At 40.4% G+C, this 14,555-nt stretch overlaps 1 protein-coding gene across 3 annotated transcripts in view; it reads left to right on the forward strand.

Annotated features, from left to right (window-relative positions):
* dlgap5 (discs, large (Drosophila) homolog-associated protein 5) overlaps positions 1 to 14,555 on the forward strand; it is a 30,380-nt gene that overhangs the window by 1,739 nt on the left and 14,086 nt on the right. For all 3 annotated transcript variants that reach the window (XR_008726296.1, XM_055663350.1, XM_055663349.1), the window contains exons 2-12: positions 50 to 243; positions 1,990 to 2,082; positions 3,397 to 3,526; positions 6,426 to 6,490; positions 7,524 to 7,774; positions 8,826 to 8,947; positions 9,698 to 9,791; positions 10,523 to 10,611; positions 12,015 to 12,175; positions 13,673 to 13,762; positions 14,111 to 14,312. Coding sequence is in view for 2 of the 3 variants with exons in the window: in XM_055663350.1 (XP_055519325.1) it covers positions 50 to 243; positions 1,990 to 2,082; positions 3,397 to 3,526; positions 6,426 to 6,490; positions 7,524 to 7,774; positions 8,826 to 8,947; positions 9,698 to 9,791; positions 10,523 to 10,611; positions 12,015 to 12,175; positions 13,673 to 13,762; positions 14,111 to 14,312 (1,491 nt within the window). In the remaining variant the exon portion in view is untranslated. The remainder of the gene's footprint in view (positions 1 to 49; positions 244 to 1,989; positions 2,083 to 3,396; positions 3,527 to 6,425; positions 6,491 to 7,523; positions 7,775 to 8,825; positions 8,948 to 9,697; positions 9,792 to 10,522; positions 10,612 to 12,014; positions 12,176 to 13,672; positions 13,763 to 14,110; positions 14,313 to 14,555) is intronic.

The raw sequence follows: 14,555 nt of genomic DNA on the forward strand, positions 1-14,555 counted from the left end.
ACCTTTTAATTTTTAAGGCTTGTGTTGCTTAATCTTCTTGCATTTGTAGAACCCTGCCCAGTTAAGGAGACGGCAGCAGCTTCTCGCCTGGCGATGCTGCAACGTTACAAGGAGGAAAAGGCCCTCCGGAAATTGAAAGAGCAACGCGAGAACCACAAACCTGTCTTTCGGGTTGGGGTTTATAGGCCAGACCTGATCCCATTCCGGGATTTAAAACCTCTGCCACCAAAATCCAAAGAGAAGGTAAGGTGTTCATGCATTGGAGCTACGCTGCAAATGTAGTCGTATGCTGCGGCTCGTGGGAGGATGGTGGTGCTTGCCTTGGGTTCAATGATTGGAATGGCCATTCATGCTGTGTGACTGAGAATTAGTGGCATTGCATCAAAGATAGAATGTATAAAGGAAAGGTAATGGTAGCTTTGGAGAGAATGATGTTAGAAAGGACTCCTTGAAAGTCTGTGAACATCAGCACAGAGGCAAAGTACAGCTTGTTGACTCGGTTACAACTGATAAGAACCAAGGAAAAATTGAACAAACCTTTGATGGTACGAAGGTAATACCACCTCAATGATCCAACAGTGTAAATGAGTGTTAAATGATTGAAGTGCCATCTATGCTGTGTGACATTGCTTCATATGCTGGGTGATATTGCTTCAAAGACAGAATGTATAAAGGAAAGGTCATGGTAGCTTTGGGGAGAATTATGTATTAGCTCAGTTCATCAGTTATAGGAGCAGAATTAGGCCATTCAGCACTTCAAGTCTACTCTGCTATTCAATCATGGGTGATCTGTCTCAAACCCATTCTTCTGCCTTCATCCCATAACACATGACATCCTTGAAGTTGTTGTGGGGAGAAGATTGTCGATGGGTGTTATCTTTCCATGTTTCCAAAAATGTACAAGTTCTTCCAATGGAATTGTTGGCTGATGTCTGCATGATGGTTTGTGCGGTGAGCAGATTTGGATGGCAAGATCTTGGAAGGAATGCATTGATGTACCCAAAAACCCCTGGTATAAATTAATGTCCACAATTATTGAAAATAATGTTCCATTCCCTTTGACGACTAAGGATATGATCTAAAAGTAGTTGTTGGCTTTTCAATACAGTACAATAGAATACAATGAACCTTATTTTTCCGCTAGGAACTTTGGTTTCTGCAGCCATGCAACAAAAGAAACAATTTTACAAGACACACAACCATCCATCAGAGTGAATATCCTCCTCACTGTGATGGAAGGCAAAGACCTGTCGGAAGTGAAGTTAGCAAACACTTGTATGCCGAGGATGGTACAAGTTTAAAGTTTTCTCCAAAGCAAATGATGGTTGATGCTGCTTCAAATGTTAATTATAACCAAGGGTGATCATTTTGGTCCATTATTGAGGATGTAAAGGAAAGCTAACAGCTCAATAAATCATAGAATTTGCTCGTTCAGATGGTGTACTTATTTGACCTTACTTGTCCAATTCCCGTTGCACTTCAAGTTGAAGTGAGGCAAATAAGGTTTGCACAAAGAATATAGGCAATTGGAACAAAATGTGGTCTTTGGTGTTTCACAGTTTTCCTACTCGGTAATAAAGATCCGGAGAGTGCCAGAAACAAAGAATGCCAACATTCTCCTTTTATAATTACTGCATTCACTTGAGTTATTTTTAGGAATTAATTGGATGGTTCCTAGATGTGTATTTAGTTTGCTTATTGTGGTCTCTGCAATTTGAGTCTAACCAGCTGTTGATTTTTCAGTTTATTTGCAGTATGGCTCACATTACAGGTCCAGTGTATATTAGCAATTCTAAAACTGCATTTCAATATAACGAGACTAGATTTGGATGCAAATTTGTTGAAAACTTGTTATTGAACCTGTGTTTGAAGATCATTTAGCACAAGGGATAAATTACCTTTCATTAGCAATGTGTACACATTGTTAATGATTAAATGAAGCAGAGTTGCTATTTACTTTGTAATTGTAATTTGTTCGTTTTTTTTCAGGCTACATTGCCATCTACTGAAATGAGGGTAACAAGATCAATGGCAAAAAATGTGCCTAAGGCAGCAATGGGGCCTGGACTTGTAGCTCCAAAGGTAAAGGTTTATCAAAAAGATGGGGCTCTTGCGACTTCTGATGTTGCTGTTCAGTTTGGAAATTTCTCAGTTAATGTCCCTGAACATTACATAGATTACAGTATGGTTGATATGGCTTTAGTGAAAGAAAAATGAGTTGAATAGGACCATTAACTCATAAATGATAGAAGCAGAATTAGGCCCATCAAGCCTACTCTGCCATTCAATCATGGCTGATCTATCTCTCGTACCTAATCCCATTCTCCTGCCTTCTCCCCATAACCCCTGACTCCCGTAACAATCAAGAATCTATCTATTTAGACACTTGTACTAATCAAGATATGGGTGTTTGGGTGAGACATTAGGGTGTTTGGATTAAATGATTTGACTTTTTCACATGAATTTCATTTAAGACACAATCCCAACAGGATTTTTTTTTTAATCAGTGGCTAGTGAGAATAATTCGTACATTGATTTTCATCCTTAAAATGAGGGAGAGGAGATGTTCTGGAATGGGTCCTATAGATTAGAGGGTTGTAAACGTGATCCTATGGCGCCTTCACGCCCACGTTGGTTTTGCATACAGCCTGTTACTGCTGACGACTCGCCAGTAGCCTCAAGAGAAGGTCCACCCACAAGAGCTCAATAACAACTGCAAGCTCAGGTGCACTAATTGGCCTTATCTGAACACGGGTTATGATTGGTAAGGATGTCGTTGGTAAGGATCTCAGCTAAGTGTCGTTTGTTCTTTGCCTTCTGTCGTGGGATTTAGTAGATTCTACTACAATCCCACTATTTAAGAAAGGGGGACGAAAGTAGAATTCAAGCCTGTAGTTTAAGAAATTGCTAGGACCAACGATGTGATTAAAAAGAGAATGAATAACGACAATATTAGCATAGATTTATGTCAGGAAAATCATGGTTCACTAATTTACGTTCTGACAATGTGACATGGAGTAGATTAAATTAATCCAGTAGATCTGGTGAATATAGATGGCTTTGTGGTATAAGGCTAGAATACTTGGAATTAAGCATAGATCACCATGGATTGAAAATGCTCTCCCTGGCTGAGTAATTTAGAACTAGGAATTGGAGTCGGAACATGAAGTATGCCTGAGGGTTGCGATGGAAATATTTGTATTCTGGCTGAATCTTTTGAGTTATCCTACCCAGTCATTGAATTCATTCAAACCAGCTATTGTTGGGGTTCTCTTTAAGAGAGTAAAGGGTTATGAGAAGAGTACAGTAGATGGATCTTGCTAGATTGTCTGTGATCTTGTTGAAGGGGCTGAGGGGCTGAATGCCACTAATTTGATTCTTCGCTGTTTCACACAGGTAAGCCAAGTCAAATCCAATATGGCCAGTAACAAGGGGAATTGTACAGTGGCCGTGGGAACCAGAAGTCAACAACAAGGAGCAATTCAAAAGACAGGGACAAAAGTGCCAGCTGCAAGGAAGAAAGAAGGTAAGGGTTTCTTTTTTATTGTTGGGGCTGTTGCAGGAGAAACTGTCTTATCTTGCATTCTTTAAATGAGTGAGGTTGCTGGGGTGTTGAGATAAGTTTAAAGTATTTCAAATATTCACTTCTGACTGGCAATTGCACACTAAGTAACATTTACATTGATTTTCGCAGTCCATCAAAATCAAATGTTCTGACTTTTTAAATTGATATGCAATTATTGATTACCGTGCCAAAAAGCTCTTACCTTTTGCTTGTCCACAAATTCAAAGCATGCATTAATTAGGATTAAGTGCATTAAATTGGATGGGCGATTGTAAATGCAGGGTTTCAAACTGATTTTCGTCCTCTGCTACTTGTCAAGAAGCAGAAGTCGAGTCGCCATCGTACCGCACTCATATGGGCCCTTTGGTCCACTATGTTTACCCGGTTTCCTTTGCCCACTTTCAATAGTCCCATTTCTTGCGTTTGGCCTGCATCCTTCTATACAAAGCTGCAAACAGTGCAAGTGTGGCCTAACCTGTGTTTTGTAAAGTTGTCCAACTTTTCTATTCTGCCTAGCGTATGAAGTCAAGAATGCCATATGCTACCTATAACCCCGTCTCCATTTGTGTTGCCACTGTCTGGGAAGTATGGACTGCAACGCCCCTCTGTTCTTCGACATTCCACTGCCCTGTCAGGTGGAATTTTATTGCAACAAATGTGGTTAAAGCTATGCCCGTTGAATTTTCATCCTGAGCAAAAGGTTCTGTCTACCCTATCTATGTTTCCCACAATTGTGTATATATCAATTGGGTTTCCCCTCAGCCTCTGACAATCGGGAGAACACAATCCAAATTTGTCCAACCTTACATCTAAAATCCACTAATCCAGCCTGACCAATGAAGCAAGCATGCCATACCCCTTCATTCCACTATCTACTTTTGTGCCACGTTCAGAGCAATGACGTGGACCCCAAGATCCTTCTGTACTTTAATGTGGTTAAGGGTCCTTGCATTCGCCATTGCTAGAAATAATTGCAGTCCGCATAAATACATTGCTGTACAGCAAGGCAAAAGCTATGTGTTCAGTAGTGAGTGATTTGCTTCTCGTCTCCAGTCTTCCTGTCTACGTTGTACGTCCAATACTTGTAACTGGATAAGTCCAGTTCCAATAGTTATGCTCAATATCTGTGCTGTTGCCTCCTAGGAAGTGTTTCACTCTTCTTTGATCATGCAAATCTAATTTGTGGTGCTACCCACCCAGACCATTGAATTTGAAAGAGATATTATTGTCTAAGGCCAAACTGTGACAAAACTTACCTCAAAGCAAAGTTTAAAGATGGGTCTTTAAATTGGATTCAAGTAAGGATGGATTTAAACCATTAGGGATTCATTGTCAAGACTGCTGTCAGATTTATTTGACAGATTTCATTGACATATCAATGATCGTGGCGACGTGCATGACAAGCACTTTGGGATATAATTTTGTCTGGCAGCTCTCCAAAATGCCAAAAGGAATATTGTGGTATGTATCCTAGATCAAAAAGGCTAATCTTGCAGTAACTATGTATTGTTCCGATACACCATTGCCGCATCAAACATTGTGCATTTGTGCACCCATAGCAAAAAAGATTTCAGTCAAGCTGGCTGGGAGAGTGGGAGTAAAATAGCAACCTAAGCTATTTCTTCCTGTTCTCAAATTGTTGTAGGTTGAAGGAGGATGGGCAAGTGTGTTAGTGCTTGGAATAGTTTATTAAACAGGTTGGGACTAATTGCTTTGATCTGCAAAACAAAATTGGAGAGATCTTGAGAAACATTCTGAGAATTAAGATAAAGGTAGACAAAATAAAAATCTGGTTGTCTCCATCTTTGGTCTTTCCTATTCTGAATTGGGACTAGCTCACCAGGTCTGTCAATAATTAGCATGCCTTCATATTTACATTTTATATAAACTGCAACCTGTCATTCCATTCATAATTAATATAGTCTCTTTGCACTGGTTTAAAAAAATTCCTAGTTGAACTTTGATGTGGAGAATAGTCAGAATATTTAATATGCTACTGGCAACTGAAGCATTTGTGTGAATAATTAAAATGGAAATCAAAGCGGTTTGTTGGATTAAATGTGTGCAAATACATTAACGTTATCCAAGAGTTCTTTTCTTGCCTTGGTATAATTTTCCCTACTCAAGACTTATTATTCTACCATGCCCTACTCTGCAGTCAAAAATGTTAAGGACACCTTTTTAAGATAGGTGTGTCCTCTATATGGCAGGTAATAACCTCTGGGCTTTGTTAGTCAAACTATCTTTCAAGTGATCTGTGAATTTACAGTGAGGGTTCAGTCATTGAAATTCAAATTATCTTGCCAGACTTCTAGACGTCAAAATGACAAATGTTGCACTGTTTCTGACAAGGAGGCGGGCTGAGCCATCAGTTCTCAGTATGATCGGCTTTATTAATTTTAATGGCAGGTTGCTATTTAATTCTGAACAGTTGATCGTGTGTGAGGAGGGTACAAAATGCTTGTTCCTTAGCATTGTTCTCAATTAACACTAGCTGCTGGAAACCGACCAACCTTAAACTTTAACTTGGGTGCTCTTGGCACAGTCAAGAGTATTTTTCTCAATATCAGCGGTCACAAGGACATATGAGAAATTATTGCCAGAGGGCTAGGGAAAAGGGAGTTCCTGAGATTCGTTAAGCCACTGTATTCCATCTCTGAAGAAGGGTTTCGGCCAGAAACGTTACTTATTTCCTTCGCTCCATTGATGCTGCTGCACCCGCTGAGTTTCTCCAGCATTTTTGTGTATTCCATCTCTAGTTTTGTACACATAAGCAGTTGCGAATTAACTAAAGTGGCAACGGTCATGTTTGAATGTAATTAAGAGATGATCAAAGCCCTAATTGTTTCACATTTTTCAGCTGTCAAGCCTCAGTCGACTAAAAAAAAACAAGGCGAGATAGTGGACAATTCGAACAGCAAATCGGTGAGCACCATGATTATATTTCTTGTTAATGTATCTTCATTTCCAAACTTACTGAAGCAATATATTTTCTAGATATTTTCTAACTGGTATCATAATGTAAAATTAATTTGTTGATGCTGTCCTGTGGTAATTCTTGCATTATTCCTTGCCAAATCTCATCGAATATGGCTGTGGCTCAATTTACAGATTATTTTTACTTGCACCTTCTGTTTTAGAAACTGAATTTAAAACTCCTCAATTGCCATAGTGAGGTTTTAACTAGTGTCTGGACTGCTAGTTCAGTAACTTAATCACAGGAGCACCACTGTTTTGGGGTGATGAATATTTGCAATATTTTAGTGTTTGATTTTACATTTCCAGGACCACAGTCAAGTTATTGGAATGTGGATTATTAATCTGTGATCTTTGGAATGTGTTGTATGACCCCAAAATTAAATAGCCCAGTTTTATCACCATGATTGTGGTGAACTGCTGCACACACATCCCTCATCGGAATTTTATGCATTGAAGTATAGAATTTGCTTGACTTGAAAAATCCAGCATGGAAGCAGGCCCCTTGGTCCACTGAGTTCATGCTAGTCATTGATCATCTGTTCACACTAGGTCAGTTTATCCTACTTTTGCATCCACCCCCAACGCACCTCGGGTAATTTAGAGGCCAGTTAACCTATAAACCCCATGTGGCTTTGTGGGAGGAAGCTGAAGCAAACTCATGTCGACATCAAACTCCACATACATAGCACCCGAGGCCAGGATGAAACCAGTACTTCTGGTGCTGTGAGGCAGTAGCTGTACCAACTGTGCCACCCAGTGCAGTAGATCGGCAAAAGTTTGTTTACAATGTACAGGGAGAAATCGGATCAAATTGACCTGTGACTAAATTTAACGGTCTTTAACGATTGCATTGTTAGCACGATGGAGGGTAGAATATTGTTTTGCCTCGAGCCTATAGAAATATATAGTTGAGCTAGCATTTTAATCTATTAAAGCAATTCTATGACAATAAATTATCTTGAATCTATTTTGCATGCAGACTATCCCTGAACACGAGGCTCTGTTGCCAGAATTGGAGAGCTTGCCAACTGCGAGTGGCAGTGTGAGCCAACAACCGCTGGGTGCTCCTATGGACCTTGGAGATATGGAGAAGAAAGTCTCCTTTGCCCCTGACAACTACGTCTTTGCCCCTATGGAGGGGCTTGACCAATTCAAATTTACTGCCCTCAGCCCACGAAGTGTGTCGAGCTTCTTTACCTCTCATACCTGGAGTCCTGCCAAACCCCAGTTGTAAGTATTTTGTAGAAGTACTTGTCTCTAACGAGTGTATATTAACATTTTTTTCACTTTGCTGTCTGGTGCAATCATAAGCTTCCTGCCAGAATTTTTCATTGTAATGAAGTATAGTTGGCAAACCAAGTCATTGCAGTCTATCCAAGACGTGATTTTTTTTTTTTTTTTTTTTTTTTGTCAGTTCATCTTTAAACCTGTCCTGGCCTATTCTTGCACATTCTCATTTATTCCTATTAGACAATGTTGTTTGTCAGTTTTAAGCGGATGTCTGGCTGTTATATTTGCCTGTCCAAGTTTTGCTTTAGTCAGGGTAATTGAACCACCAAATGAGCCATACTCTAGGCTACACTGAGGTGGTTGTGCTGTTCTTCCTGTACTTTGGAGCTGAGGATGTTTGACGTTGAGAATCTGGTCCTGCTTTGAATGTTTCCTAAATCTTCCATAAACTAACTTCATAGTGAACTGGCAGCTGAATGGGGATTCTTTAGATGAAGTGTAGGGGATTGCTAGTAGTTATGCTACTAGGGAAAGGGGAGCAAAACCCCCAAATATTCAGGCATTTGTGGATGGCTGTGTTTGAGCAGTCATGCGGGAAGGGGAAACTTGAAGAAAGAAACATCGTTTGATTTTCCAGTTGTGGATCTATCTTTTCATTACAAAAAGAGCATCTGTGAGCAGAGGATAGTTGTGGAATACCTGCAAGGAAAATGTAGTATTGTTTGTATTGGCCTGGGTTGCAAATGGTAAAGTCGGACATTGAAAGTTTCAGAATAAAACTTGCACGTTCGCTAGAGTTGTCATGTGCTGGGAATGGTCTCTTCCTGACCTGTCCTGTTATTGCAAAATGTTATTCCGGAGCTCCATCTTTTTCCTACCGTAACCCTTGTACTATCTCATCCCACGAGAGAAGGTCAAAGATGTTTTTGCTGATCTGCACTAGGCTTCGCGCTTTGCCGGCTTTCCATGTTTTGTTTTGTTCTTGATTAGACTTTGATACGTGTTCTCGATCCCGCCACAACAAATATACACAAATATTCTCTCTGTTCAGGCGAAGCAACGCTGAATCTCCCGCAACAGTGCGTTATGTAACAAGATCGCAAAAGAATATTTTGAAACAAGAGGTTGAGTCGAATCTGCCTGAGGCACAAACTGAAGATCCTGCTAGGCCTGGTATGCATCGCTACTGATGGGCATAAGTAATTGACTCCATCACACTATAATTATTGGGTAACTGTACTGCCTAGTAAGATGCTCAATTTAAAATGAGGCGCCAAAAAAACATAAATGGTCTATTTGCAGTAACTGGCGGCACAGCAGTAGAGTTGCCGCCTTACAGCACTGGAATCCCGGGTTCGATCCCGAATATGGGTGCTGTCTGTACGAAATTTGCACGCTCTCCCCGTGACCGCGAGATCTTCGGTTTTCTCCCACATTCCAAAGACGTACAGGTTTGTAGGTTAATTGGCTTGGTATAAATGTACATTGCCCCTGGCGTGTGTAGGATGGTGTTGATGTTCTGGTTGGTGCGGACTCGGTGGGCCAAAGGGCCTGTTTTCACATTGCATCTCTAAACTATACTGCTTTGTGCAACATAACCAGTTAAAGCAAGGGTTCCCAACCTTTTTCTTCCCATTTACCCCTGGCAACTTTAATGGCACATACCAATGTTATTTCACTTATTTATGAACAACTAATGATGAACAGATACCAGAACCAAACACCGACAATCAATGAGAAAAAATATGTACATATCCAGAATCAACAAATGTATCCCCTGGGTGGGAACCCTTGGGTTAAAGATATCCCAGACTGTAGTATTAATTATTGAAATACAATGGTGCAGTTTATTGTTTGGGAGTATTGTTATCTATTTGATTGTGCGTTTTAAAGCTTGACACCCCTCCCCTCCTGATTTTGCAGCTTTTGAAGTGCCTGTGGAAAACGCACCACAAGAATCTTTTGGGTGTTCTCAACCTGACGGCAGTGGACCGGTACATGATGTGGCTTATTTCAGGTCAGCATGTAGCAATAATATTGAAAGGAGATTGTTTTCTGCATCAGATACAATTTAATAAAAATGTTACCATCATAATCCAAGCTTCTTACAGGGATATTCAGCAGTTGACGGGATCTTAAATGTGTTGCAGACCTAATTTAGTCATAGTTAAGATCTTTTATTTTGCTGCAGTCCTGTAGGCCATTTGGAAAGTGCTGGTGAGAAATTGTGTGCATGATCAGGCTTCTTTCCAATTTGACTACCCGTAGCAGCCATGGTGGAGTTGCAAGTAGTTTTGAGAATTTGTATTTTCGACTATAGCTTTGTCTATTTTGTAATAACAGTGCATTAAAACAGATTTGCCCTACTTTATGCAGAGGTACATAAATTATTGCAAATGCAACTTAGTAACTAAATATTAAGTATGATGGAAGCACCGTTTTGCTGTGTGGAATTTAGGTTGGAATCAAGCAACCACTGCAGTAGAAAGGTGTCTTTTTTTTAAAATAAGGGATAGCTGATGGAAGTTTTTGTTCCTGGTGGCTTTATTAATCCAGATCACAGCTGAAACATTAACTGAAATGTCATTAGTTTATCAGTTTAGTTTATTGTCACATGTACCCAGGTACAGTGAAAAGCTTTTATTGCATGCTATCCAGTCACAGAAAGACAATGCGTGATTACAATTGAGCCATTTACAGTAGATCGAACCGTTGCAAAGTGAACTCAATTGTAATTCTTCCCCGCAGAGGAGTCATCACATTGGAGACTGAGAAATTGACTCTGCTTTGTCAGCAGTGGGATGGATGGGAAAACTCTGACGTGGTTCCAGATAGTGGTAAGATAAGCGATACGAGCAGAATTTTGCCATTTGGCCCCAACAAGTCTACTCCACAATTGAATCATGACTGATCTATCTCCTCCTCCTAACCCCATTCTCCTGTCGTCTCCCCTTAACCCCTAACAACCATACTAATCAAGAATCTATCTATCTCTGCCTTAAAAATACCCATTGGCTTGGCCTCCACAGCCTTCTGTGACAAAGAATTCCACTAATTCACCACCCTCTGACTAAAGACATTTCTCCTCATCTCTTTCCTAAAAGGGTGTCCTTTCATTCTGAGGCTATTATCTCTAGTCTAAGACTCTCCCACTAGTGGAAACATCCTCTCCATCGTATATGATAACCCACTCATTCCTGGGGATCATTCTTGTAGACCTCCTCTGGACCCTCTCCAGAGCCAGCACATCCTTCCTCAGATACGGTGCCCAAAATTGCTCACAATACTCCAAATGCGGCCTAACTAGCGCCTCAGCATTACATCCCTTCGATGATGAACATTATTAATTAATACAAATGTGGAAAGAATTTCCCCTGTCTTGAATCTTTTTGCAAAATTCATTTGTAGCAAGGTGGCTATAAATTTTCCCAGATGAAAACGGCACAGCAGTATACAGATCTGAAGTTGGTCATGATGTTTGCATTTTTAAACTTGCATTTGCTGAACATGCATTTCCCATTAGGTCATTTTTACAATGTTAGAATTGTGCAGACACAATGCATTGTTACCAAATATGCAGATGTTCAAAAGGATCTCTTGTGTGGAGTGATGCAGCTGATCCTGTGAAATTCGCTTTTATTTTCATGCAATTACACTTTTATGTAGATATAGATTTTTTTTTCCTGGGCTAGGCTACCATTTGAACTAATATCGCTTCTAAATTTCAAGTGCAGTGCAGTTGTTTTTTCTGGAATCTAATGGCACTTCATCAAGCTCAACTTCAATGAGATTCTTGAGTAGAACCCATCTTCTGCTTGCTTGCTTAGAGTTTGAGTATCGGGGACCCTGAAATCTGAACTTGCATGTTTTGGAAAGTTTTGTGGAATTGGTGAATTTTCTCTGAAGCATGAACATTTTGCTTGGGCAGCATGCGACCCAGTGGTATGAATATTGATTTCTCTAATTTCAAGTAACCCTTGCATTCCCTCTCTCTCCGTCCCTCCCCTCATCCTGCTGATTTCACTGTTCGTATCCTCATGTTAACACCTTTCCCACAGGTTCTCATGGTTGAATGTCTAACATTCATGGCTTGTATGTTTGCTTGATAGTGTAATGGCTGTAATTTATCTGTTTTTGTCACTGCCCTCAATCAGCAGTAATTTTTCAAAATCTTGTCCTTCCTAGCCTAGCAAAAATTGGATAACTTGAGTTTAAAATCACATAACATTGTTTTGCCCAGTTAAGGACCTGCTTCGTACAACTGTGGGACAGGCACGTCTCCTTATGGCTGAACGATTCAAACAATTCAGAGGTCTTGTCGACAACTGCGAGTTCAAGACTGGTGAAAAGGAAGTCACCTCTGCAGATCTGGAAGGGTTTTGGGACATGGTCTACTTCCAGGTATCTGAAGGCTTTGTTTTTAAACACCCAGGCAGAACATTGTGATTAAAATTTAGTCATTATGATTAAATTGGGACTGATTTTCCTTTTGCATCCTGATTGAGACTTTCAGGTGAATACTCTTTCTTGCTTTTAATGGGACGGGCGTCATCCACTGATTCTGCATTCCTCATCTGAAGTTGTTGACAACTTAACTTCGTATTGGAACGCATTTCTATAAACATCTATCAGTTTAAAGATTCCACAAATGATGAATGGCAAGGAGATTAACTCCTTGGTAGAAGGGGCTGGGGTGGGTGAGGGATATTGGGCAGGCAACATCATGACTTTGACATTAATTCATCCATTAGCATTTGCAACAGAAATCATTGAGCAGGCATATGACTTGGGCCACCTGACCAAGGGCCTGAGCCTGCCAGCAGGCAACTGCTACCCCTACACAATCCGGGCAATTGATCAGAGTTCTTCAAATAAAACGTCAACAGCAAGAAACTCCCATGCTGAATAATTGCTCGATATGTGCAGAGAAAGGATTAAGGTGCAAACAGCGCAAGAACGCCCTTAGTTTGCTGTTAGGTTCCAGTAAGCCGGTGTTACAAGAAATGTTCTACTTGGATTTATTGTAGAGTAAACTACCATGTAACTCATATTGTCACAAGTTGCATGCAGACACTTAAGTTAATTTTCTGAATTGAATACCCTGGAGTTGTACAGGGTATTGGTGAGACCACACCTGGAGTATTGTGTACAGTTTTTTGGTCTCCAAATCTGAGGAAAGATATTCTTGCCATAGAGGGAGTACAAAGAAGGTTCACCAGACTGATTCCTGGGATGTCAGGACTTTCATATGAAGAAAGACTGGATAGACTCGGCTTGTACTCGCTAGAATTTAGATGATTGAGGGGGGATCTTATAGAAACTTACAAAATTCTTAAGGGGTTAGACAGGCTAGATGCAGGAAGATTGTTCCCGATGTTGAGGAAGTCCAGGACAAGGGGTCACAGTTTAAGGATAAATGGGAACGATTTGAGAAAAACATTTTTCACACAGAGAGTGGTGAATCTCTGGAACTCTTTGCCACAGAAGGTAGTTGAGGCCAGTTAATTGGCTATATTTAAGAGGGGGAGTTAGATGTGGCTAAAGGGATCAGGGCATATGGAGAGAAGGCAGGTACAGGATACCGAGTTGGATCAGCCATGATCATATTGAATGATGGTGTAGGCTCGAAGGGCCGAATGGCCTATTCATGCACCTTTTTTCTATGTAATCTCCTGATATACAATAATTTAATAAAAAGGACTGGCCATTATTTCTCGTTTAAACTGACAAATGCAGTTAGAAAAACTAATCGAGGTGGAAAAAAAGTCAAAGTATATAAATGAAGATTTGTTGCAAAAAAAACTGGTGTCCTTGCAGTACCTAATGCCCACCTACGTTACTGCTCCACAATGTTGTTGCTATCTTGCTTTTAGATCACTGTTTGTTATTTCTCCCTAGGTTGAAGATGTCAACAATAAGTTTCAGAGATTGAAAAAGATTCAAGAAAATAACTGGGAGGAGCCCTCATTGCCCAAAAGAGTGGTCAAGGTAAAGGATGTGAAATTTACAATCTAGCGCAGTTAACCACTTGGTAGTAAAATGTGGAATATTTGTACTTTCTAGTGCACAGTGATGCTGGTAGAGCTGCTGCCTCAGACCTGGGTTAGATCCTGACCACTGGTGCTGTCTGTGTGGAGGTTGCAGTTGTGTTAATCTTGATAATTTGCAGTTGTGTTAATCCTGATTTTTTTTTAAAGTGGTAACTTTATTGGGTAACAACAGTTTCAAAACAGTGAGATTTTCTGAAAACGGAGTTTCAACTGCCAACAATAACTGTTGCTCTATGGATTTGGTGATTTAAAAAAAAAAAAATGCTAACAATTGTTTTTCACTTAGAAAAAGGCTGTCAGGTCAAAACCGGAGGAAGTAATGAAACCAAGTGCAGCAGCAACGAGCCGCTTTGCAGCTGTGAAGGCAGCTCTGAAGGCCAAAATGAAGCAGGAAATAGCTGACTCCAGCAACAAAGAAGCTCAAAGTGATGCCATTGTGTTTGACGCAGGTTTCTTCAGAGTGGAGAGTCCTGCAAAATACTTCACCGGTAAGATTCATTCCACACAATTCATCGCAGCTGACTACAAATGTTTGTACGTTGGGCATGGCTTTGTGTAAGAACACGGGAAGATGCAGAGAGGAATTTAGTTTAGTTTAGACTGCATGGAAACAGCTCTTCGATCCACCAAGTCCACATGATCACCGCACACAAACTATCTTCATAGCACTGGGGGCAATTTTGCCAAAGCCAATTAACCTGCAAACCTGTACGTCTTTGGAGGGTGGGAGG

Source organism: Leucoraja erinacea, chromosome 37, assembly GCF_028641065.1.
Source record: "Leucoraja erinacea ecotype New England chromosome 37, Leri_hhj_1, whole genome shotgun sequence".
Taxonomy (NCBI): Eukaryota; Metazoa; Chordata; class Chondrichthyes; order Rajiformes; family Rajidae; genus Leucoraja; species Leucoraja erinaceus.